The 25,487-nt window shown below is 41.4% G+C and overlaps 2 protein-coding genes across 3 annotated transcripts in view; one reads left to right on the forward strand and one right to left on the reverse strand.

Annotated features, from left to right (window-relative positions):
• LOC124789880 (D-glucuronyl C5-epimerase B) overlaps positions 1-25,487 on the reverse strand; it is a 418,486-nt gene that overhangs the window by 126,783 nt on the left and 266,216 nt on the right. Inside the window, exon 1 of one of the 2 annotated variants that reach the window (XM_047257395.1) lies at positions 1,856-2,051. The exons of the other annotated variant lie outside the window; for it this stretch is intronic. The gene's annotated coding sequence lies outside the window, so the exon portion shown is untranslated. Of the gene's footprint in view, positions 1-1,855; positions 2,052-25,487 lie in introns of those variants that run through there. 2 annotated transcript variants of the gene reach the window in all.
• LOC124789881 overlaps positions 3,123-25,487 on the forward strand; it is a 612,342-nt gene continuing 589,977 nt past the window's right edge. Inside the window, exon 1 of the mRNA XM_047257397.1 lies at positions 3,123-3,419. Coding sequence (XP_047113353.1) covers positions 3,408-3,419 — 12 coding nt within the window. The 5' untranslated portion in view covers positions 3,123-3,407. The remainder of the gene's footprint in view (positions 3,420-25,487) is intronic.

Raw genomic sequence — 25,487 nt, forward strand, 5'->3', positions numbered from 1 at the left:
ATTTCTTCCACTTGTTTACAGTATGCTTCCAAGACACTTAAAGCTATGAATTTCTTTCAACTGTTTCCCTGCCATCATGTTTCCTGAGGTAGCCTTCTCCCACTTTGTGCATGCAATAATTAACTCATTCCTCACCACATTAAATTTAATATTATATAATCCAACCACCTATGCCAACATATCTAATTACTGTGACGAAGTCTCCCTACGTTGTCAGCCAAGTCAGGGTGTCACCCTGCGGCAACATTTTGACAAGTTTCCTATTTGTCATCTTTAGACAAAGTTCGACCGAAAATGATGAATAGGAAATTCGTCAAAACATTGTTGCAGAACGACACCTTGACTCAGCTGAAAAACCAAGAAGACTTCTTCACTGTCATTAGACGTGTTGGCATAGGCGGTTGGATTATACAATATGAAATTTAATGCAATGAAGAGTGAGTTAATTATTGTGGGCAGGAAGAGGGCTGCAGTATTCCATGTAGAAATATTTGGTATTCAGAGTGTGCCACAAAGGAGAATTTGCACAGATGCTACAAAGATTGTAATATATATACTTATTTGGACTGCCTAGCTGCTCTGAAGTCTCTCTCAGGCCCTACATTGAAATAAAAAATTGTTCCGGAATGCTACGAAGCCCTTGTGAGACTAGGGGAAAGCCACAGAGTAAGGCTGCTGTGGGTCCCTGATCACTCAGGAATTAGTGGGAATGAACAAGCTGATAGAATGGACAGGACAGGCGTGACAACTTGATTTACTGGAGCAGAACCTGTCCTAATCATCACTAGGGCAATGGTAAAGTCACAACTATATAGCCGGAACAAGAGGCAGCACACAGAATATTTGACTACAAACCAAAAACAAAAACATCACAAACCAATTAATCTAAAGCGTCATGTTTCAGGAAAAGTTCTGTAATTTTGAACTTCAATAGGGAAGAGACTGAACTCATGATAGACTCATGACTGGCCACGGGAACTTTAATAAACACCTACACACAATGGATATACAAGAAGACTAAATCTAGAATATGTACTGAGGAGGATGGAACCACATCCCATTTAATCTTCTAATGCGAAACCCTAGAGGACAAAAGACGTAAGTCACACAATCTTCAGACTAAATGTACGCCTACAATGACTCAAATTTTACTTTGCAAAAATCTGGTAATGGCCTGTGTGTGTAGATGTCTGGGATACTTTTACTTAATTTCTAGACACATATTCGGTCACTCTGGTGGATGCCGTAATAGAGGACAATACTAACCATTGTTTTCTTACATTATGTTCTAAGAAATTCCCCTCTTATTGTAACTATAGTACAGCCCCTTCGGGTCACAGAGTGCGAAGAATCTAATTCAATTATTAATCAGATAATTATCCAAAACAAGAGATAGGTGTGATGATTCTAATGGTTCTTAACCTCGATTTTATAGCCTAAAGTCAACTTTGTATGTCAAAGTATTAAAACACCTTCGATCAAGAATTGAATTTTTCCACTGCTACACAGTTATGAAGTCAGAAAATGCCTATCAAATTCATCGACAATAGACTCGTCAGTTGCTATCCGTAATTGTAAGTCTTACATTACAGGAGGATAGTTTGTTCAAATACTTCTACATCATATATCTATATGTGGTTTCATAAAATTTGAACTTGGAATCAGAAAAACAAGCTTCAAAATTTTCGAAGTCATTTCCCTCGAACCGATTAAAAATATCCACCTATTCCTACAATCAACCAACATGTCATTATGTTTCTCATATGACAGTATACTTACCGGCAACGTTCCGTGAAAATAGCATTATAACTGTATAGAAACACTAAAAGTTGGTAAATACGTCAAGCTACTGCACCTGTTAGATACGGTTGAGTTTTCCAGCTCCCATTTGGGATGTGGACTAACTCCTACATTTTAAAATTGAAGCTGCCAGTCAACCACACTTCATGACGCTCAACAACAGTTTACATTGTTATCATTTCTTGTACTGCAACACCACGCCTCTCACTATCATATTTTGACACATCGTACTACGCAACCAATCACAACATCCCTGCAGGTCAGGTTAAAAACAAATCCAGAACCAAAGATCTTCCGACACCGGATATTGTTCCAAAGGTCTTCGTGCGAATAGTATCTAGACAACAAAGATATACAATGTTTGTACATATAAAATACTAAAGTAACACTGCGTATCAATAAATGTATTCCAGCTCATAAAACCGTATCTATTGGAGAAGGCAACATATTACCCACTATATTCACACGAATTTTAATTGATTGACGCAGCTCACAGTTGAAGAGCAGGAAAGCCTCAGTACAGAAATAAAAATACTACTCTAGATACCTATATAGGACACTAAAATTGAATAACGTAGCTGTTACAGAGTAAGTTAATATGCAGGAAATTTTCACCGGTCAACTGGGGATCCCCGCTTAAAAATTTAGGTACAACGCAAAGTGTTTGACAATTGTTTGTCTATACTATTTCTAAAATGTTTTCAGTATTATTCGTATTACCGAAAATTTTGAACTTTACATCAGAAAAAACGTAGTTCTCTAAAGGAAGGGAAATGATTTCCATTACTGTGAGAGATCTTGACACTGTACGGCAACTTTATCCACCGTAAATAAACAAGATAAACAATGTGTGTACTTAAAACATTGTTCGGACGCTCTGTCTCAATTGAGGTGGCTTACTCGTAGCAAAATGGTATTGTCCATTATGAAATTTCTCGTTGTAAATGAAAATCAACACAGGAATGAAACGGCGACATGTTATGAAGGAAGTGAGATCTCATAGCAAGGACGAGGGAATCCCCACAACACTTTCTTGAACAAAGTCTCCCTCGGATCGCCCCTCCACTGCCAGTGCGTGTGCGGAGCGCACTCTCGCGGCAGCTAACCCCTCCTTTCCCAACCCCGCCCGAACACGTCTTAGCGGAGATGCGCCCCGAGAATCGATCGTCCGGCAGATGGCAGTCAACTCGCCGCAAACCAACGCAAGCAGGGTTGCCTGCTTCGCTGAGGGGGGGGTCTCTTCTAGTATGAAGGCAACCTAGTTCTCGGGAAGATTTCAATGATGGATTAAGTGAAGGGGGCAACTGTGTGTGTGGTGTGGTACGGGTGCTTTTTTTTTTAATTCGAGGGACTGGTTTTTTGTGGGAGTGAGTGTATTTTTTCTAGTGTTTGGTGTGCTTTTTTTTCCTTGTTTCGCCTCTGTCCGCCGTGATCACGTTGGCGAGGTAGCACTCACCATGCGGAACGAAAGTACTATCGCGTCATGAGACGCAAATTTCGGCGGTAGGCGTGCGCGGGACTCGAACAAGGAGCCTGAGTGGAGAGTGTGCTGTTTAGGCTAGGGGGTGCAGCATCCTCGGCCTATCCCCAGCGGAGGAGATGCCGTGATGGCAAGGGAGGTAAGCAAAGCATCAGCATGTTACTTTGTGTGTTGTTAGATAACTAGGCGGTCAGACGCCGGCCGGGACACCCCTCGTGGTGGCCTCGCTCGCCGCCTGACAGCTCCCAATGTGGGGCACCTATTCGGGTCGAAACTCACTCTAGCCGCCCCTTATTTTTCTGTCATGATGCTTTCAATTCTTAACACAACTTACAGTTCGTAAAACCTTACCGCGTCTGTATATCCGACGTACTCCGGCTTTCTAAGGTTGACCCAGGAGATTTTATGTTTCAGTGCTATGCCTCTTAAAATTAATAATAGGAGCTGCGATTTCAAGTTTCCTGTGCGACTAGCCACTGATATTTGATAATAGTGTAAGACGATATTTGTCATTTACTTGATTCAGCAGCATTTAGTAATCGTGCCTCCTGCAGACAAAAAGATCCTTACGATGTATAAGCGCTGTACTACAGAGCTCTTTAAGATTTTTTTCGTTGTATTTAATGTCTGTTATAATTACTTATGCAAGTCCGCCTTATTATTATGAGTACAAAGACACAGTCGGGCACTTAGTTGTATACACTACGGAAAGAGAACGAAAGCGTGATGTCATCGTGTACAATCTCTCAAGAAGCTCTAAAGAAGTTCTTATACTTGCATAACCTTCTAAAAATTCTGTACATAAGCCGTCTGAAATTGGGGGGAGTCGTTTTAAACTTTGCGGGTGGTTTTACTTTGAGCGTGTTTCTTGTAGGATGTCTTATTCTGGCTCACTGGAACGATTTTCTCAGTAATATGGCCACCGGTAGCATTTTTAATGCCTTTTCCGAAACGTGTTTTGTCTTGATAACTTAGGAACAGTCATATCTGGAAGCTGTGCAGTGCTTCAGCTAGGAAAAAAATTGGACAGAGCAGATGCAAGCCATTCCTCGAGATAATTCCTTAAAAACTGCAAACTGTATTCCATAGTGAGCTGCTATATTCGGCCAGTAAGACTGTCGATCGCTTGAGTAGAGAAATAGCTAGCTCTTGCAGATATTAACATTTTGACACATTAATATCTCTAAAGACAAAAGGAGTGTTTTTTTTATAAAAATGGAAACTGTAAGATAGCATATCTTCATTCATGGAGACGATGTTTATGTATGTATGGGCGTCAATTCACAGCCATGGTTACAGCTATCTCTCATAAGCTTAGCGTGTCTACATGCAATTCAGTGAAAGTTATCAGTTAGAAAAGAAATTTTATATTGCACTAAATTTTATGATTTCTTTTGCAGTACAACGTACTTAATGGAGATACTTTGTTAAAACGTTTAAATGGCGTAAATGCGTCTAGGTATGGAATGTTACATTGCTGTGTGGCTGAGGAAGGTGTGATCGCACGAAACTGTAATTCTTCACGTACTTATCTGTGACCGCATAGTAAGCAGATATTTGCTGTAGATCAGATCATCAATCTCGATAACTATTTGAGTTTGGAGACGAAAGAAAGAGTCTTTGCTATCCGATTTTTGTCCGGAGACTGCACGTCGTGAATTAGATAGACTCAGTGATGTCGGAAAGCGTGCGATTCTTGGAGAAGCTATGTCGTCAATATAGTTGTCACTCAGCAAAAACAAAGCAATTTTAGTACGAGAACTATGTTATTAAAGCAAAATTAGACTTTATTTTATGCAGCGCATTTACTCGGCGTTATTGTCAGTAAGAGTGGGTTTTACTGTTTTTGTGTCCACGTAACATTTGTTACTTGTTTCGGATCTCAAATAGAAGACAGATTATAAACTGTCTTTGCAAACGAAGCATTGGTTCGTAGTAGATAATGCTGAGCAGAAATACGTGGCATTATATAAATCATAGCGCGGTAAAATTTACAAGTTTCAAAATTGTAGCTAGCATAGTGTACCGTAGCGCTGTACGAGAGTAACAAGCGCGCATCGGGTTACGCACGCTACGGTAGTAAGCACCACGTTTATTTACTTGTAATTCACTCGTTTTTATGATACTTTATTTCCGGTTTCTGAGACACTATATGATGCTGCCTATTTTATTCCGAACAACGCTTCCACAATTTCTCAATTTAGTCGCGATTTTCTTTTATCTTTTGCGTCCATCCACGGAGCGCGTTTGACCTAATCTAGCATCAATTTGCTTTAATCCCTTACAATACCTCTCCATCCGTTCGTGCCTTTTTATTACCGTGGTACTTGAGCGTTTGCATTTTATAGAGGAGACTTCTGAGCAGATTTGCGTTTGTTAATTATGGTTCTGAAACTTTGTTCTCCCTCTCGCTCGAATGGTTTATTTATGAATGCCATTTTCTGTTAGGTTCCTGTTAGCTCGTTAGTTCTCTTTCCACTACGTTCACTCGGAGTTTTTCGAACTTTCGTGTTATGATATGTGCCTGATAACCGTTTTCTTTGATTTCTCAGTTGTTTCTTTGAGATGGCGGTGTTCCTATTATTGTTACGAATGTGTTAAGTGTTCGCGCGGTTGCTGTTTTGACAATGAATGGTATCTTCGTGTAGCACTCCCCCTGTACAGCCTCGACCTCTGTATGTTGCCTTTAGTATTGTTGACAAAGAATGTTTGATCGCCTCTTGTAGCGTGTGCCTTATACGTATAATTATATTCTTTAACGTCGTTATTCGAATAGTTGGTAGACGTTATAGAATCTGCAGTGATTCTTGTTTCCTTCTTTTTTCAATTGACAATGTGAAGACGAGCACTGGCTGGTCGAAATAAGTTACCGCATTGTTAAACGCTCCTGTTATCGTACCGTATTGAAAAATTAGAATAAATAAATAAATGTGTAGTGTAGGCGCTTGCGAGAGTAGTACCACGCGGTGAAGTAGTTTGCGAATTTCAGTGAGCACAGTTTTCGCTGGCGATAGGAGGGCAGCACGCAGGAAAGCGCGTGGGCGGAGTGCGTACGCAGTGCCGGCGTGTGTGCGTGCGCGCGCGCGCGCGGCCTCACCCGCAGCGGCGGGGGCGGACGCCGTTTTGGGCGGGGTGGTCCGGTCGCAGAAGCCAAGTTCCCGCGCCGTTCGAGTCGAGCCATTTTGGAGAGAGGAAAAAAATTTTTGGGGAGGGGTTTTTCGGGAGCGCAGCGTAAGGCGTGTGGCGGCGGCAGCGGCAACGGGATCGATGGTGTGGGCCCGTCCGCGCGGCGTGGCGCGCCGAGTAGGTGTGGTGTGCCGCGCCGCGCGCCGTGTGGGCAGGTGCGCTGCAGTAGTCGCAGCGGCGGGCGGCCCCCGCCCTGGCGCCACCGCCGCTGGGAGGGGCACATGGCGCTCGCCTCGCCATTCATTCAGCGCCCAGATACATGTCGGCCGTTACGTGTTTATGATTCGCTACGACAGCCGGGCCACGCGCCTCCGCGCGCGGACACCTCTCTCCGCTCCACATGTCTCGTCCACTGACGGAGCCGGAGCCGCAGTCTCTCCGCCTCGCACCGAACCAACACTGTTGAACCAAACTACCAATTTTTTTAAATCGAAATCAACACATACACAATCGGTCCAATAAGTTTTGTTCGCATATGATGCTGTAATTTACCGTCTAGTAAGGTCATCCGAAGACCAGTATCAGTTGCAAAGCGATTTAGAAAAGATTGCTGTATGGTGTGCCAGGTGGCAGTTGACATGAGTTCCAGAACAAATCCGTTGGAATTCGATTACTCGATAAATAGTACCATTCTCAAGGCTGTCAATTCAACTAAGTAAGAAGTTAGAGTGATTTCAGGTGTGCCGCAGGGGAGTGTCGTGGGACCGTTGCTGTTCACAAAATACATAAATGACCTTGTGGATGACATCGGAAGTTCACTGAGGCTTTTTGCGAATGATGCTGTGGTATATCGAGAGGTTGGAGCTATGGAAAATTGTACTGAAATGCAGGAGCATCTGCAGCGAATTGACGCATGGTGCAGGGAATGGCAATTGAATCTCAATGTAGACAAGTGTAGTGTGCTGAGAATGCATAGAAAGATAGATCCCTTATCATTTAGCTACAAAATAGCAGGTCAGCAACTGGAAGCAGTTAATTCCATAAATTATCTGGGAGTACGCATTAGGAGTGATTTAAAATGGAATGATCATATAAATTTGATCGTTGGTAAAGCAGATGCCACACTGAGATTCATTGGAAGAATCCTAAGGAAATGCAATCCGAAAACAAAGGAAGTAGGTTACAGTACGCTTGTTCGCCCACTGCTTGAATACTGTTCAGCAGTGTGGGATCCGTACCAGATAGGGTTGATAGAAGAGATAGAGAAGATCCAACGGAGAGCAGCGCGCTTCGTTACAGGATCATTTAGTAATCGCGAAAGCGTTACGCAGATGATAGATAAACTGCAGTGGAAGACTCTGCCGGAGAGACGCTCAGTAGCTCGGTACGGGCTTTTGTTGAAGTTTCGAGAACATACCTTCACCGAAGAGTCAAGCAGTATATTGCTCCCTCCTACGTATATCTCGCGAAGAGACCATGTGGATAAAATCAGAGATATTAGAGCCCACACAGAAGCATACCGACAATCCTTCTTTCCACGGGCATTTGTTGAAGTTTCGAGAACATACCTTCACCGAAGAGTCAAGCAGTATATTGCTCCCTCCTACGTATATCTCGCGAAGAGACCATGTGGATAAAATCAGAGATATTAGAGCCCACACAGAAGCATACCGACAATCCTTCTTTCCACGGGCTTTTGTTGAAGTTTCGAGAACATACCTTCACCGAAGAGTCAAGCAGTATATTGCTCCCTCCTACGTATATCTCGCGAAGAGACCATGTGGATAAAATCAGAGATATTAGAGCCCACACAGAAGCATACCGACAATCCTTCTTTCCACGAACAATACGAGACTGGAATAGAAGGGAGAACCGATAGAGATACTCAAGGTACCCTCCGCACCGTCAGGTGGCTTGCGGAGTATTGATGTAGATGTAGATGTACCTGGGTGTTAAAATTACGAACAACTTCAGTTGGAAAGACCACATAGATAATATTCTGGGGAAGGCGAGCCAAAGGTTGCGTTTCATTAGCAGGGCACTTAGAGGATGCAACAAGTCCACTAAAGAGACAGCTTACACTACACTCGTTCGTCCTCTGTTAGAATATTGCTGCGCGGTGTGAGATCCTTACCAGGGGGGGATTGACGGAGGACATCGAAAGGGTGCAAAAAAGAGCAGCTCGTTTTGTATTATCACGTAATAGAGGAGAGAGTGTGGCAGATATGAAACGCGAGTTGGGATGGAAGTCATCAAAGCAAAGACGTTTTTCGTCGCGGCGAGATCTATTTACGAAATTTCAGTCACCAACTTTCTCTTCCGAATGCGAAAATATTTTGTTGAGCCCAACCTACATAGGTAGGAATGATTATCAAAATAAAATAAGAGAAATCAGAGCTCGAACAGAAAGGTTTAGGTGTTCGTTTTTCCCGCGCGCTGTTCAGGAGTGGAATGGTAAGAGAGAGAGTATGATTGTGGTTCGATGAACCCTCTGCCAAGCACTTAAATGTGAATTGCAGAATAATCATGTAGATGTAGATATAGATGCATTTTTTGCACGGGAAAAAACTGGTACTATTAATCGAAGAAACATGCAGCTACAGTTCATCTACGGCTGCATCTACATGACTACTCTGCAATTCACAGTTACGTGCTTGGCAGAGGCTCCATAGAACCATCTTCAAGCTGTTTCTCTAGCGTACTATTCTCGAAAAGCGCGCGGGAAAAACCAACACGTAAATCTTCCCTGCGAGCTCTGACTTAATTACGATGATCATTTCGTCCTATGTAGGCGGTCGCCAACTAATAACCTTCACACTCTGAGTAGATAGTTGGTGACTGAAAGTTCATGAGAAGATCCTGCCGCAACGTAAGACACCTTTGTTTTAATTATTGCGATCCCAATTCGCGTACCATATCCGTGGTACTCTATCCTCTATTTCGCGATAGTACAAAACGAGCGGTAAGAAACTAACACCTAAATCTTTCCAGTTTGATGTAGAAAACTGCCGGAGGTGCGAAATACAGTTCTTTTTATTTATTTGATTACCGGTTTCGGGCATCAGAATCCATTCTCAAATAATCCAAACAGTAAAAAATTGTGCATTGCGTGATACCACACAAACCATGTTAATATTGTGTTGCCTGCTCCAATAATTTTTATTTTATTGCTATACGAACCAGATTTCGCCCTCGACCATTTTCAGGTTCAAAAAATTGAAATAAACAAAATAGGAGAGCTTCTGTAAAGTTTGGAAGGTAGGAGACGAGGTACTGGCAGAAGTAAAGCTGTCAGTACCGGGCGTGAGTCGTGCTTCGGTAGCTCAGTTGGTAGAGCACTTGCCCGCGAAAGGCAAAGGTCCCGAGTTCGAGTCTCGGTCGGGCACACAGTTTTAATCTGCCAGGAAGTTTCAATAGAAATATAAATCACAAAACAAGAAAAAGGACACCACGAATCTTTCTTTGCCTTATTTATATGTCAAGTGATATCAGACTGATATGAAATACAAGTCCTCGTCGAAAAAGCGTATCTGGTCGTACAGGCCAGATCTGTCATTAGTAAATACATTGCAGACTTTCATTTCTGAACTCTATAGTAGGGACCGGTGGCCTTTGTAGTCTGATCCCTTCAACCCCCATAAACCAACCAACCAACCAAGTCTATAGCAGAGCCGTTATATGAAACAGCTAACAAGTGATCTATGGGCCACACTGTTGTGTGTAACAACATCTGACATGAACATAATGAAAAGATCTTCCAAAGATCGTTTGAGAGACATCACAGTCTGCTCATGCGATCTGTGAAGTATCAGGGAACTATGTAGCTGAACTGTTTATTTTGCTTGGTAATATAATTATCTTTGCCTTCATAGGTACATGACAGTGTTCACACTATATGGAATGGAGGTCCAGTATTGAAATTCACGTGTAAATATTGTGAAGTGTCTTATCGTAATATATTTGTAACAAACATGGAATTTCTACCTTGTAATACAGTTAATTATATAAAAAAAGTGCACTATATAAGGGAGTAGTTATTTTACGATAAGACACTTCATGATGTTTGCTTGTGAACTTTAATAGTGGACCTCCATGTCATATAATGCAAACTTTAATATGTACCAACGTATGTCAAGATAATCATCACGCAAAATAAACAGTTAAGCTACCTTGCCCCTTACACAACAGATTGCATGCCCCTTATACAACACAGATTGCATTGTTCAGACTGTGATATCTCTCTGGCGATCTGTGGAAGATCGTTTCATCTATGTCCATATCTGTTGCCCAGATGTAGTAGTGTGGCGCATACCTGTTTACTGGTGAGCAACTTTATTTAACTGCAGAGTTGTAGGGTCCAGAAATGAAAGTCTGCAATACGTATGAGTATTTGGTTGTTTTAGAGGTGTTCTCATTTTTACTAATGGCAGATCTGGCCTATGCGACCACATATGCTTTTTCGACAAGGGCTTGTATTACATACCAGTCTGATTCTTTTGACATGTAAGTAAAGTAAAGAATCTTGGTATTTATACACTATTTTTTGTGATTGCTGTGCTTTTATTATTTGTACTTCTATTGTTTATTCCATTTTCTGTTCTTGAAAATGGTCTAAGGCCGAAATCTGGATCGTATAACAATAAAATAAAAATTATTACAGTCAAATGGTGGCAGTATATTCAAAAATTTATCATGAATGTGGCTCCAGCCAAAACAAAAATTACCATTTTTTCTGTTTGGATAATTTAAGAATGGGTTCTGATTCCCGAAACCGGCCCTTAGTTAAATAAGAACAACTAAATTTCGCAACTTCGGCTCTTTTCTACATCAGACTTGTTAACTACAAACTGCTATCCTGCATTTAACCCAGCATGCTGAAAATGCTTAAATCTTTCTGTAGAAGCACTGATTTCTCTTATCTTATTATGATGATAATTTTTCCCAATGCATGCGGGCACTAACAAAATATTTTCACGCTCTGAGTAGAAATTTGGTGATTGAAACTTCATGAGATGATCCTGCCTCAACGACAAACGCCTTTGTTTTAATTAATGCCAGCCCAATTCGCGTATCATATTCGTGTAAATCTCTCCCCTATTCAACAATAATACAGCACGAGTCGCCCTTTTTCGAACGTTTTGGATGTCCTCCGTTAATCCTATCTGGTAAGCATCCCATACACCACTGCAGTACTCCACAAGAGGGCGGGCTCTCGATAAGTCAAAATCTTGTATTCTATTTTTGTCTGAGCTGTTTATCGTCCACGTTTCATTTCCGCGCTGGGTTACATTTTATAGAATTACTTCTATATCTAAATCAACACGTTTAATCTACAATCCACAATTAAGTGCCTGCCAGAGGGTTCATCGAACCACCTTCAAGGTGTTTCTCTACCGTTTCACTCTCGGACAGCGCGCGGGAAAAAGGTGCTAGCTCTGATATTCTTATTTTATTATGATGATCATTTCCCCCTATGTAGGTGGGTGCCAAGAAAATACAAGGTGTCTCAAAAGATACGGTAGAACTTTAAGGTGTCACAGCATCCAAACTAATTAAGATATTCACACCATGTCTGGCTTACGTGACACCCCGTCTCCCAAAGTTTTTATGTCATTCAGTCAATGTCAACATGTGCGCCTTTAGTGTCCACGCACGACACCCAGTCTGTGTTCAAGCTCTATTCATACACGATAGTCTATCCACTTAGGGCGCAACATATTCGCATCAGCTGTGACAATGGCAGCGACGATTCGCTTCTTTAAATCGTTAATGTGGTTAACGGGCCTTTGGTAGACTCTGTCTTTGGCTTATCCTCGTAGAAGTCCACTGGTGTAATGTCAGGCGGCCTATGAGGCCAAAGAATTGGATCACGCTTGCAAATCCGTTCTGTGTTAGCTTCATTTATTCCTGGTCATCCAGTGTGATGCTGCACATAAACGCTTCCTGTCTGCATAAAATTCCTGTATCACTGGCATATCTAAATCCGCAAGGTTGGTTGCTTCATATATCATGTTTCGAAGTTCCTTTGAGGCTGCGTCTCCGGTTTGGTCTGAATAAACTAGTCCATACTCTCAGCCTTTTCTTGAACCGTTATCATAATGCTTCAATCACGAGAAGCTGGAACGCACGCAAGTGTGTTTCTCACATGAGCCAAATATGGTGTGAATATCTTAATTGGGAGCTGAAAAATTTGTTATAGCGCACGTTTTGAGACACCCCGTATTTTCACATTCAGAGAAGAAAGCAAGATGATTGAAATTTCACGAGGAGAGCCTACCACAACGAAAAACGCAGTTGTTTTAATGATTGCCACTCTAATTTGCATATCATATCCGTTGCACTGTCTCTGCCCTTCTTTGAACTTTTTAGATGTCCTCCGTCAATCCTATCTGATGCGGATCCCACACCGGGCAACAAAACTCCAGAAGAATACGGACAAGTCTAGTGTAGGTCGTCTCTTTAGTACAAGTTTTTCATTTTCTGAGTGTTCTGCCAATAAACTGCAGTCACTGATTTGCGCTCCCCACAACAATATCTATGTGATCGTTACAAAGACGGAGCACTAGAACCGCCGAATTTTCGAACCCCCTAAACAACTGTCGGGACACAAATGTCCCATCTCTAATCGATGCGTTTACAGTTTGTTCTTACCCTTTTTTATTTTAGGGAATGAATTTTCCTGTTACAGATAGTCACTCTTATTGTCAGTTATTTTGTTTTAGTACGAAATATTAGGTAAAGACATGCTAGATACTTTACGTTCACTACCAGCACGAGTTTCATTCTTACGAAGATGTGGGAAAGCATCCAGTATACGCTGAGAATCTTAATTGACAGTCATCCCGTATTTCTGCCCACACTTATTAGGTTTTGAAATGAGTGAACCGACACCTAAACTTGAACAGGAACACTGCTTATCGACACAGGATCATGAGTACTTTTGGCAGTTTCTTATGACTGTACCACATACGTGTAACATGAGAGCAAGTTTTAATTTTTTTAGCCGCTCCGACCGTGTCGACAGTAAATCAAACGCGAGGTACATCATAAGTTTCCTGAAGCAGTTACGTGACACCAGTAAAGACAAACCTTTTCGCTTATGGAGAAGGACCAAAATTCTCCTGAAGAACATTTTGCTTTCCGCTGCTCCTAGGAGTTCCAACATTAGTAGCCACTTAGGTCCGTCAGGAGCTTCAGTCTCTGTACCGACAAACAAATTACCGAGAAAGCATTTTTACCTGAATTACGGCACCTTGTAGCACTTGCATAGTTCAATTTTGCACCGTATCGCACCGTTTCGCTGTACCTACACTCTATGCATTATTGTTAGATTTGATAAATGCCAACCGTAGCAGTTCTCGCTCTGGATCCACGAATCATTGTGGCAGAACCGTCTCCACTAACTTTTCTGTTATCGTGATGATGTGGTTGCCCTTTGGATGAGGCGGCTCCTATAGATCAGTGAAATGAGCATCATTCGTGGGAAGAACACAATCGCAACGAAAACTGGGAAAACAAAACTATACGTCTCAGAAACGTTTCATTTATTACTATTTTCACTACTATGTTTACATGGAAACTCAAAAGAATCTTCATAGCTGGTCTCTGATTCATACGAGTTCGCATCAGAATCAGCTGAAATACGTCTACATGCTCTCCCTCAGATTCAGCTTCTCCAGTATCATTTAGCAAGGCTGACATCTGCTCATTCGCGAGAACGTGACTACGAGTGATGTTGCAATACTTCACAGCGCCTGTTTGTGCTAGTTATGTGAAGTTTTATTCCACCAAAGACGCCGCACTTAGTTTTAGATTTGCATTGCAGCAGCGGGCCAAATAAAGGAAGCCAACAACGTGTGGCAGTCGGCACCGCTTAGTTTATTCAGAGGGACAAAAATGTTACGTCGGCGGGTCTAGGTAGTCCTCGTTTTTTCTCGAAAACTGTGCAACTGACGGCGTTGACTTGTAATTCGAAATATTAAGCCGTAACACTCACCCACGTTCTAAAACAATTAAGAGGAGAGAGGGTGGTTAAAATTTTGCTATGGGACAAAAATGCCCCCTCAGCGCTTCTAGTGTTAAATTTAATTCGACGTTGACAAATTTCTCTTTCTGAAAAATGCATTTGTTGCTATTTCCAGTCTGCATTTTATACCGTCTCTGGTTCGGCTATCGTCAGTTATTTTAGTTCCACAAAAGCAAAATTCATCTCTATCTTTAGTGTCTCGTTTTTTAATCTAATTCCCCCAGCATCAACTGATTTAATTCGACTACATTCCATTATCCTTGTTTTACTATTTTTGATAATCTTGTATCCGCTTTCCAAGACAATGTCCATTCCTTTCAGCAGTTCCTCCAAGTTCTTTGTAGTCTCTGACAGAGTTACAAATGTTATTGGCAAACCTCAAAGTCTTTGCTTCTTCTCCATGAACTATAATTCCCTTTCCAAATGTTCGCTTTACTGATTGCTCAATGTACAGACTGAATAAAATGGAGTAAAATCAAGGTATGCTACAACCTGGTCCCACTCCCTTCTTAACCACTGCTTCCCTTTCATGCCTTTCAATTCTTATAACTGCAGTCTGACTGCAGATAACACTTCGCTTCCTGAATTTTGTCCCTGCTACCTTCACAATTTGAAAGGGTTTATTTCAATCTAAATTGACAATGTAGCTTAATCTTTTTTCAGTCTTTTAAGGGATGTCTTAGGGTCAGTATTGCCTTGAGTGTTGCTGCACTTCCCAGAAACCCAAAGCTCAAATTATCGAGAGTTTGACTGATAGACTTGGTCTCAGGACAAAGTTTTGTTAACGACGCCTTTTTGTGGCTTCGCTCAATAAGATTCCTATAAATTACGCAGTGGTCTTCTGTCTGGTTTTTCATACCCAAACGAAGAGTAGGCAATGGACAAAAGGAGTGTCAAACTGATCAGCTTGAGGTCTAGTTTTGCAAAAACAGTATTTAATTGCTTTCAAGTAATTACGCCAATTAAAAAAAATTAATTAGTGATTTCAGGGAACGTTACACAATGAATTTTTGTCCATATTTTCGTAGCCAGAGGAAGAGTGAGAAATGGAGAAATAGGCATCAAATTGGCCAGACACTTAATTAGTAATTTAAGAGAAAAATGAAATATTTCACAAATAGCTGCGTAAACGAAATTTCAAAGGTTTTATCTCTTCAAGCTCATAAAAAGTGATATTGGGGTGATATTTAACTGCCAAAAAAGCTTCCTTCGAGTGAGATACTAAAGTTGCGACGTTTCAAAAACAAAAGGCTCTAGGGCTGCAAATGAGGTGTCGAAGAGTTCATTTCTTCAAGGCGTGGCTATTTTGCGAAACTGGAGTGATATTTCATTATGAAATGGCTTTCTTCGAATCATGTACTAATTTAGAACATTTCGAGAACAGCACACATTAGGAAGACAAATGAGGTTTCAAAAAGTTTATCTTTTCGAGACCAAGCTAATATGTGCAGAAAAAGTTACAATGATGTAATATTTGACTTTCAAACTTGTTTCCTTCGAATCAAGTACTAAATTTGGGACATTTTGGAAACTGAAGACGCTAAGATAGCAAGTGAAGTTTCAATAAGGTCACATTTTCTGAGCAAAATTTGTAAATTAAAAAAAAAATTGAAAAACTGGTCAGATGTTTTGTGAAATGATGTGTCTAAAAGTAAGAAATAAAATAGATTGCAGAAATATTTGACGTGCCTTTGAATGATGCTCGAACTCCTGTACAGCAAATTAAATGCGTCGGATGCTTGTGTAACCTGTTTTATTTCTTATTTGTAGGCGAATAATTTCGCAAAACATTTGAACGATTCTTCATTTTTTAAAGGAACAAGGACAGCAAGCAACAGCTTTACTCTTTCTTTGCTCTATTCTCCATCACGACATTTTTCACCAGTAAAAGTCAATTTCCAGTCGCGAAGACACTTAAAGGAAAATCCTGTTTTGTCAGTAGCGAACACATGTTGTGGGTCGTAATTTGCCAGAAAGCATCCTAGTTCATTTTTCTGTGCCGAACGAACAATGTCATAGTACTCGCCGACCCTCACCAGCGACGAACCCTTCGGTGCCCAGACTAAGATATAATCTCCGACAGTTAAATATTGTGCTCTAGATCGAGAACGCCATTTCAATAAAATTTCAGGGCGGGGATACTCACCTAGCTGAATTTCAGCAGTCCGGTGTTTCTGCTTCAGAACTGTCGATAGTGCGAATGACGAAATTCCGAAATTTTTTGGTACCTCTTTTTTGCCTTTTCCATTTCACAGCCCATGGGTTCAATAACCTGTTTCTTTTCTGCGAAAGTCGAAAACTTCCATTTCTTTAAAGTCAATTTTACAACTGATTTATCGAGATTCGAGTAAGAGAGAGTGTACTGTATACGTTTTAGAGCATCAGACGCCTTTTTCTTGTTGCAAGATAATATTAATTTCCATTTCAGACGCCTTTCGATGTGTCTAAAGCGGCTTTTTTCTCGAAGATTTCAGTATTATTTCTACTTATAGATTTGAAAATTTCACACCATACTTATTACTCATCTATCCCGCTAAAAACTTGCTTCGATAAGAAGAAAATAAGTAAATATTATAATATAAATCATATCTAATATAAATAATATATAATAAATTTTGTTGCTGAAAATAAACACATTAACAAATTTGAAATATGGAACTATGTTAACTGTAATTTCTTGTACAATGGAACATTGTTTATTCGGGCTAGGTGGTATTGTAGGTAATTCGAATACTCGAAAAACTGCATAAAACAGAAAGTCATAAAAACAGAATGACGTGGGTTAATTGTTATAAAAACAAACATTATTCTCATTTTCACCTAAAGACACAAATTATTCATTGTTTTCACATAAATGTTCACCATATTGAAGAAGGAAGGAGAAAAACAGTAAGCCTTGTACCCTGAGATATCAGTAAATTTCTTAGGATCACATTCGTATGTCATTTGTGTACAGCATGATCACGTTAAGTTTTTCACCAATAGAAGTTCGGTCGGAGGTTTTGCTCCTGGCGTTCCGTATCAACCATTATTGTGTTTGGCTTCGTTGTTGCCTGTGTGTGTGTGTGTGTGTGTGTGTGTGTGTGTGTGTGTGTGTGTGTCATAACGTCTTTAGATACATCGCCAGTTTTCTTAGCTAATCCATCACCTCTAACGTCACAGTGTGCTGACGAACAAACGGCGATAATTTCGTCATCAGAAATCAAATGTAGCCAGTGTCATTTTCATTTCGCAGCCAATCATTTACGTTTATAACACCTATGTCTAAGCATCATCTAATCTTTGCAGATGCGTCTACATCAAATTCAGTAAAAATGTTTTTCAACAGTTCTCCTTTATTCATCCTAGCAGAGCATCTGTCCGTGAGTACTATCACTCTCTTTCTTTGTGAGGTCATTTTACATTCGCAACAAACAAGGTAGAGTAATACAGTATTGTAGAACTCAATATCAAATTGTTAAATGACAAGTTACCAGTATACGTCTAAAACAGTTCACTTTTTCTCTGTTTTAACGATTGCCTATGAACTACTGAAAGTACACGAGAAATGCGATGGTGTATATTTATACTTTATGCATTTTTTTTTTCGACCCAGAGTAGCGTTCTTGTGCATTAGGTTTTTGCCAAGAGGGGTGTAGCAGTCCTCGAACAGCTCCCTATTCTCCTCGGCATGCTTTATACTCTTTGCGAACTTAAAATCTGCTCTCAAGAGAGTAGTATTTTGAGGAAGCAGAATCGATTCAGCGGAATATGACGGCGACTCTGAACATCATTCTGGTTAAGAGCTTTTGTAAAGGTGTTCGATAAAAATCTAGGTGATCGTTGCTGTAGTGTGTGGGTTGCGAAAGCATGTACTGTATCCTGAAAGCTAATACGGAATTAAATATTGCTCGGTCTGTTGCCTCCGTGTCGTACCGAACGAATACCATTCCATCGAACTCACAACGAAATCACGAGAAACAAGTTTGCGCTGTTACACTAATAAATTTGGGTCGACTGCGTGGTCAGAAATAGTCTGATAAGCTTGTAAGGGTGTTGCAAGGTAGGTTGTGCTGAGAAATAATTGTTGAGAAAAAAATAAATACATTGCGCCGTTTGCGAGTTAATTAGCATTGCGATTAGACAATAAGGGCATTCGAGTGACCCGCCAGAGACGGCGTCGCCAAACGTGTTCCTTTGGTTTCCTAAAACCGAACAAGAGAGTGATGCAAAAATTAGACATATGATTGTGCTAAGGATCGAACGTGAGCCAAAGACTGAGCAGTCGCGTGCGCTATGATCTACGCAGTGAAAAAACTGCCACTAATTGTATCTGGCGGCAGCTCGAATTTAAGCGCGCAATAGCCTGACTTGCTAACTTCAATTCTAATTAACTCGAAGACAGCACAACGTATCTAGTTTTTTACTTAACAATTATTACTCAGCACAACCTACCCTGTAACACCCTTACAAGCTTTTCAAACCGTTTCTGACCACTGTATAGGGGAAGTAAAATAAAAACGAGAATTATGGAGTATCCAGGCGAGCAACTCTTCATCCGAGACAAATCCTCGGCACGAATGTCTTTCTCCAGGGTTCCAAAAACGTGGAAATCACATGAGGAAAGATCGGGACTGTATGAAGGATGTGTGAAGGCGTTCCAGCTAAACGTCTGTAGCGTACTCCAAACAACCTTTGCAACATGTGGGTCCGGCCACTACGCTACAGAAATTTCCCTGGGAAGCCCTTACACATCATCTATAAAGTCTCCATCTCTCCCCCAGGCCATTTCCATATTTTTGGAGCTTCGAAGAAAGACGTTCGTGGCCATCAAATTGCTTCGGACGAACACGTGCACGCCTGGGTACTATCATGACTCCGCAGGCAACCGCAAACGTTTTCCCGTGAAGGCGTTGACCATCTTGTCTCACTGTGGGTAAATGTATTAGGAGCTCGGACGATTAGTTTTGAAATAAACAGTTTGTGGTGTCACCGCCAGACACCAAACTTGCTAGGTGGTAGCCTTTAAATCGGCCGCGGTCCGGTAGTATACGTCGGACCCGCGTGTCGCCACTGTCAGTGATTGCAGACCGAGCGCCGCCACACGGCAGGTCTAGAGAGACTTCCTAGCACTCGCCCCAGTTGTACAGCCGACTTTGCTAGCGACGGTTAACTGACAAATACGCTCTCATTTGCCGAGACGATAGTTAGCATAGCCTTCAGCTACGTCATTTGCTACGACCTAGCAAGACGCCATTACCAGTTTATATTGAGATTATAATTAATGTATCATCAAGAGCGATGTTCTCCAATTATGGATTAAAGTTAAGTATTCAAGCAACTCCTTAATTTATTTAGTAGACTCAACTCCTTTAACTGTTCCAGTCCGCACGCCAGTCTGCGTGAGCTTAAACGCGTGCATTTCGGCCTCCTCTAGCAACACGGTGTTGGCTCTTCTGCCAACACATCACACTTTACTTCCATTTTTCCATCTGTCTCGTTTTCATTTGACTGTCCTGTAGTTTCTTGTACGAGGTGGTATCCAACATTTCCCGAAAGGTCGTTGTTGTGGTCTTCAGTCCGAGGACTTATTTGACGTAGGTCTTGATGCTGATCTGTTCTGTGCATACCTGCATAGCTACTGCAACCTACTGATTAAGATACTGGTCGCTTGGTCTATCTCTGCAATTTTTATCTCACGTATTTCCTTCCATTATCAAACTGACAGTTCGTTTGATGTCTCAGGATGTATCCTGTCAAGCGATCCCTTCTTTTAGTCAAATTGTGCCATAAATTTCTTTTCTTTCCAATTCGATTCAGTTCTACTCATTAGTTATTCGGCCCACCCAAGTAATTCACAACAATATTCTGTAGTGCAACATTTCGAAAGCTTGTATTCTGTTTTTGTCTGAGTAATTGATCGTCCACGTTTCACTTCCGCACTATGCTATTATCTCGTACAAATACTTGCAAAGACTTAAATATATATTCGATGTTGACAAGTTTCTCTTCTTCGGAAACATTTTTCTTGCTATTGCCAATCTGCATTTTATTACCTATGTTTCCGCTATCTATAATCATTTTTCTGCTCAAACAGCAAAACTCATCTACTACTTTTAGTGTCTCATCCCCTAATATAATTCCCTTAGCATCATCTGGTTTGATTCTACTACATTCCATTATCCTTGTTTTGCTTTTGTTGATAATCTTATCGCCGCTTTTCAAGACAGTATCTATACCCATCAGCTGTTCCAAGTTCTTAGCAGTCTCTGAGAGCATAACAATATCATCGGTGAACCTCAAAGGAATAGTTTCTTTTCCATGAACTACAATTCCCTTTCCAAATGTTTCCTTAGTTTCCTTTACTGTTCATTCAATGTACAAACTGAGTGACGTAGGTGTAGGATACGACCAAGCCTCTCTCCCGTCTCAACTCTTCTCTGTCCTACTTTTATAACTGCAGTCTGGTTTCTGTACAAGATACAAGCAGCCTTTCGCTTCCTGTGTTTCGTCCTTGCTACCTTCACTATTTCAAATAGCGTATTCCAATCAACTTTATCAAAAGCTTACTCTAGGTGTATAAATGCTCTAAAGGTAGGTTTGCCCTTCTTAAGTCTGTCAGGGTCAGTATCGTTTTGTGTGTTTCTGTATTTCCCTGGAATCCAACAATCTGATCTTCGCCGAGGTCTGCTTGCACCAGTTTTTTTCATTCTTGTGTAAATAATTAGTCAGCAACGATTTATTAAACTAATGAATCGGTATTATTTACATCTGTCAGCTCTGCCTTCTTTGGAATAGGAATTATTACATTATTCTTGAAGTCTAAAAGTGCTTCGATTGTCTTATACGGGGTGAGTCAGGAGAAAAGGTACAGGGCTTGAGGGGAGATAGTGTATGTGATTCCGAACAAAAAACTTCATATTGCGAATGGTTTCCGAGATAGAACGTATGTAATAATACTTGTTACTTATTTTCCGTGTTGCTCAAACATCGTTATTGTTCACAACGTACGACGGTAGTGTAGAGGAAGCTGAGAAGAACAGTTTGATACAGGACAGTTGTGTTCCGTCAGGTCGGGAAACTACTTCAGGGTGGGCTACAAGGAGTACCTAAGCTCCAGCGCATGCGAGTCGCGCAGTGTTTTCCATATCGTCGCATTGTCTTTGGGCAGACTGAAAGTCCCAGAGAAACATGAATAGGTTCTTTTTTTTGTAGAAAACTAAATGTAATTTTGTACTGCGACATGTTTCCGCTGGAGGGTGCGGGTTTCGAATGATTCAAGAAATCGTACGAAAGTGAAATTACATGTGTGCGATTTCAGTCTTTCTCAGCGTATTCCACTGATGAATTCTTTTCTGGTTATCAGCCGAGTGGTGGCGTCGTCTTGTCGCAACGTTTCAATGAGTTTCGTACCCATCATCTTCGCCAGCAGATAACCCGAGAAGAATTCATCAAATTACATGTGTTCTATCTCGGCAGAACGTCGGAACATTGCATTTGGTCAGTCCGCAGCTCGTGGTCGTGCGGTAGCGTTCTCGCTTCCCACGCCCCGGTTCCCGGGTTCAATACCCGGCGGGGTCAGGGATTTTCTCTGCCTCGTGATGACTAGGTGTTGTGTGATGTCCTTAGGTTATTTAGGTTTAAGTAGTTCTAAGTTCTAGGGGACTGATGACCATAGATGTTAAGTCCCATAGTGCTCAGAGCCTTTTTTTTTTTTTTTTTTTGTATTTGGTCATATGAAGTTTTTTTACTCAGAATCACTAATGCTATCACCCCTCAATGCGTGTACCTTTCCTCCTGACTCGCCCTGTATTTGTTGCATACCAGTTCGAATAGTTTTATCAAGTTTGGCTCTGCCGAGGATTCCAATAATTCTTAGGGAATGTCATCTACTCCAGGTGCCTCGTTTCAACGTACTGCAATATGTTAAAAAAATTATTACGTCTTGCTTAGATCTTGTTCTAAAAAATCACCTTCAGAGTAGTTCCCTTTGGAGCGGATATACGAATTCCAATACTTCTGCAACTTTTGAAAGGCATTCTAGGAGTCTTCCTTTGTTAGAGTGCTTAAGACCTTTTGCGATTCAGCTTGAACTCCTCCACTGTATCAAATCATCGCCCCTTCAAACTGATTGTCGTTTTGAGCAAGAGGAAGAAGTCAAACGGAACAAGGTTTGGTGGGTATGGTGGGCAGTGAACGATTGCTATCTTGCTTTTCATCAAAGATTCTTAACTCTAGGGGGGGAAAAAAAGGACGCACCATGAAGGAATTATCCGAATGGGACGGAAATCGGTAGATGTGATGTACATGTACAAACAAACAAACGATTACAATGTCAAAAAATTTGATGATTATTCAAGAGAAAGAGCTTCATAAACTGAGCATGTCAATAACGCGTTACTTGACCTCCGGCCCTTATGCAAGCAGTTATTCCGCCTGACATTGATTGATAGAATTGATGGATGTCCTCCTGAGATATATCGCGCCGAATTCTGTCCATCGAAGAGTCAGATCGTCAACATCCCGACCTGGTTGTAGGGCCGTGACCATAATGCTCCAAACATTCTCAATTGGGGAAAGATCCAGCGACCTTGTTGGCCAAGGCAGGGTATAACAAGCATGAGGACAAGCAGTGGAAACACTCGCTGTGTGGAGGGAGTGCATTAGCTTGATGAAATGTAAGCCCAGGATGGATTACCATGAAAGATAACAAAAAAGGCATAGAATGTCGTCGACTTACCGCAGTGCTGTAAAGGCGCTGCGGATAACAACCAAACGGTTCCTGTGGTATGAAATGAGTTAGCACCCCAGACAGTCACTAATGGTTGTCTGGCTGTATGGAAGACAATAGTCAGGTTTCTATTCCACTGTTGCCTGGGGCATCTCCAGACACGTCTTCGCAGGACATCGAGCGTCAGTTCGAATTGGGACTCATCATTGAAGACACTTCTATTCCACTCAATGAGATTCCGGACCGAAGACGTGTCTGGAGACGTCCTGGACAGTGACGGGATACGAGTCTCACCTGTCGCTCGCCATATGGCCCGGCAACCAGGAATGAAGGTCCGATATTCTTTTCATCGCAGGACCCCTTGGTTGTCAACCGCGGCACCCTTGCAGCATATGCCGGTTTGTTGTACATCCTAGGATTACTTTTCAGCAAGATACTGCCCGCCCGCACACGCTGAGAGTTTCTACTGCTTATCTTCGTGCATACCAAACCCTACCTTAGCCAGCAAAGTAGTCAGATGTCTTCCCAACTGAGAACGTTTGGAATATTAAGGGCAGGGTCCTCGAACCAGCTCGGTTTTTTGACGATCTACCACGCCAATTGGACAGAATTTGCCGATATCCCTCAGGAGGACATGCAGCAACTCTATCAATCAATTTGAAGCCGAATAACTGCTTGCACAAGGGCTAGGGATGGACCAACGTATTGTTGATTTGCTGCATTTGTTAAGCCTTGTCTCTCGAACAAATCACCCATTTTTTTCTGAAATTGTAATCATTTATTTGTCTGTACATGTACAATACATCTACGGGTTTCCATCTCATTTGGATAATGCCTTCATTTCGTTTGTAAGCCACCTCTGTGGACGTTTTCTCTTCATGTCATCTCCTAAGTTCAGAACATGGTGATAGAATCCTTCATTGACCGTCTGACCGGGAGCTACGAACTCTTTACGAACAGTAAAAAAAGAGAACAAATCAACAATGACTTCATGTCACTCATGACTTGTTGGGCTTTTTTTGGTCGAGGTAAAGAAGAACTCTTCCGTTGTGACGACTGCTGCTTCGATTCGGGCTCATAGGCGTAAACACAACTTTTGTCACCAGTGACAACCTTTGAAAGAACATTGAATCGTCTCGAAACAGTTCCTTTGCAGACCTCCATGCGATGTTAGTTCTGATCGTCTTCAAGCAGTCGTTGAACAAACTTGGTCGCTCTTGTGTTCAATTTTTCTGACAGAAAACGTTCATACGTGCCACTGGCGGAAAAATGATCCTATCGGAGTACAAAATAACCAAGTATGTTTGTGTTTAATTAAAAGACACTGACTGAAAAATGGATACCAGATACCGCAGTCTACCTTCCTCAGCACCTTTAAAAATTTTCACAAAAGTTTTGGCACGCGAACATATTCACGCTTTTTTAAATATGCGACTCACCTGAATCTCCCCCAAGTTCTCCTAATTGTAACTCACTCACACTCACTTGTCCACCGCTGCATGTCGCTCATACCGATCCACTCGCAGTTGCTCTTTCTCACTCACTCATTCAGCCCAATTCATTTGTCATTATCTTCTGTCCCACAGCCACAGTCCTCTTCATTCTATCCTACTATTACAGTCTCGTCTCACTGTCACTGTCTCCCTCTTGATCTCTCTTAATGCTAATATCTCATTCCTTCGTTCCTACTGCTGCTGTCTCTTCTCACTGTCACTTTCTCTCTCTTCCTTGCTGTCATTGTCATAGACCCTGCCTCTCATTATCACTGGTTCTCATTCACTTCCACATTCTCTTTCTCTTTATTCCTCCTTCTCTGGCGCTGTCTCCTTCATCCTTTTCCTAACACTGTTCTCTCACTATGAAGTATGTTCCACTGCCACTGAGTTCCTCCCTTGCTCTCACAGACCCATTGTCTCCTTCGCTTTTTCTACAATTCTACAACACAACCACTGTCTACCACCTTCTGGTATTTATTAGTTCTCCTTGTCAATGCCACTGTCTTCTTCTCTCTTAGCATAAAAAACGCGAATATGAGCGTATGCTAAAATTTTTGTGAAAATTTTTAAGGGTTCTAAGGAAGGTAGAATGAGAGAGCTGGTACCACACATATCGGTCGGAGTCTTTTAAATAATTGGGAACATATTCGTATTTATTTGCTCTGATAGGACTATTTTTTCTGATGATTCTCTTCTTTTCCCCGCTGCAACAGGGCATGTAACTCATTCAGAAATGTATCGGTCAGTAAAATTTAGACAGTTTACTTAGATGAAATTGAATTAACGCAAAACTAATTTTACTCCTCAGATCGGATTTTACGTGCAAAAAATGTTGCATGTGTTTCAGTA

This window comes from Schistocerca piceifrons, chromosome 3, assembly GCF_021461385.2.
Source record: "Schistocerca piceifrons isolate TAMUIC-IGC-003096 chromosome 3, iqSchPice1.1, whole genome shotgun sequence".
NCBI lineage: Eukaryota > Metazoa > Arthropoda > Insecta > Orthoptera > Acrididae > Schistocerca > Schistocerca piceifrons.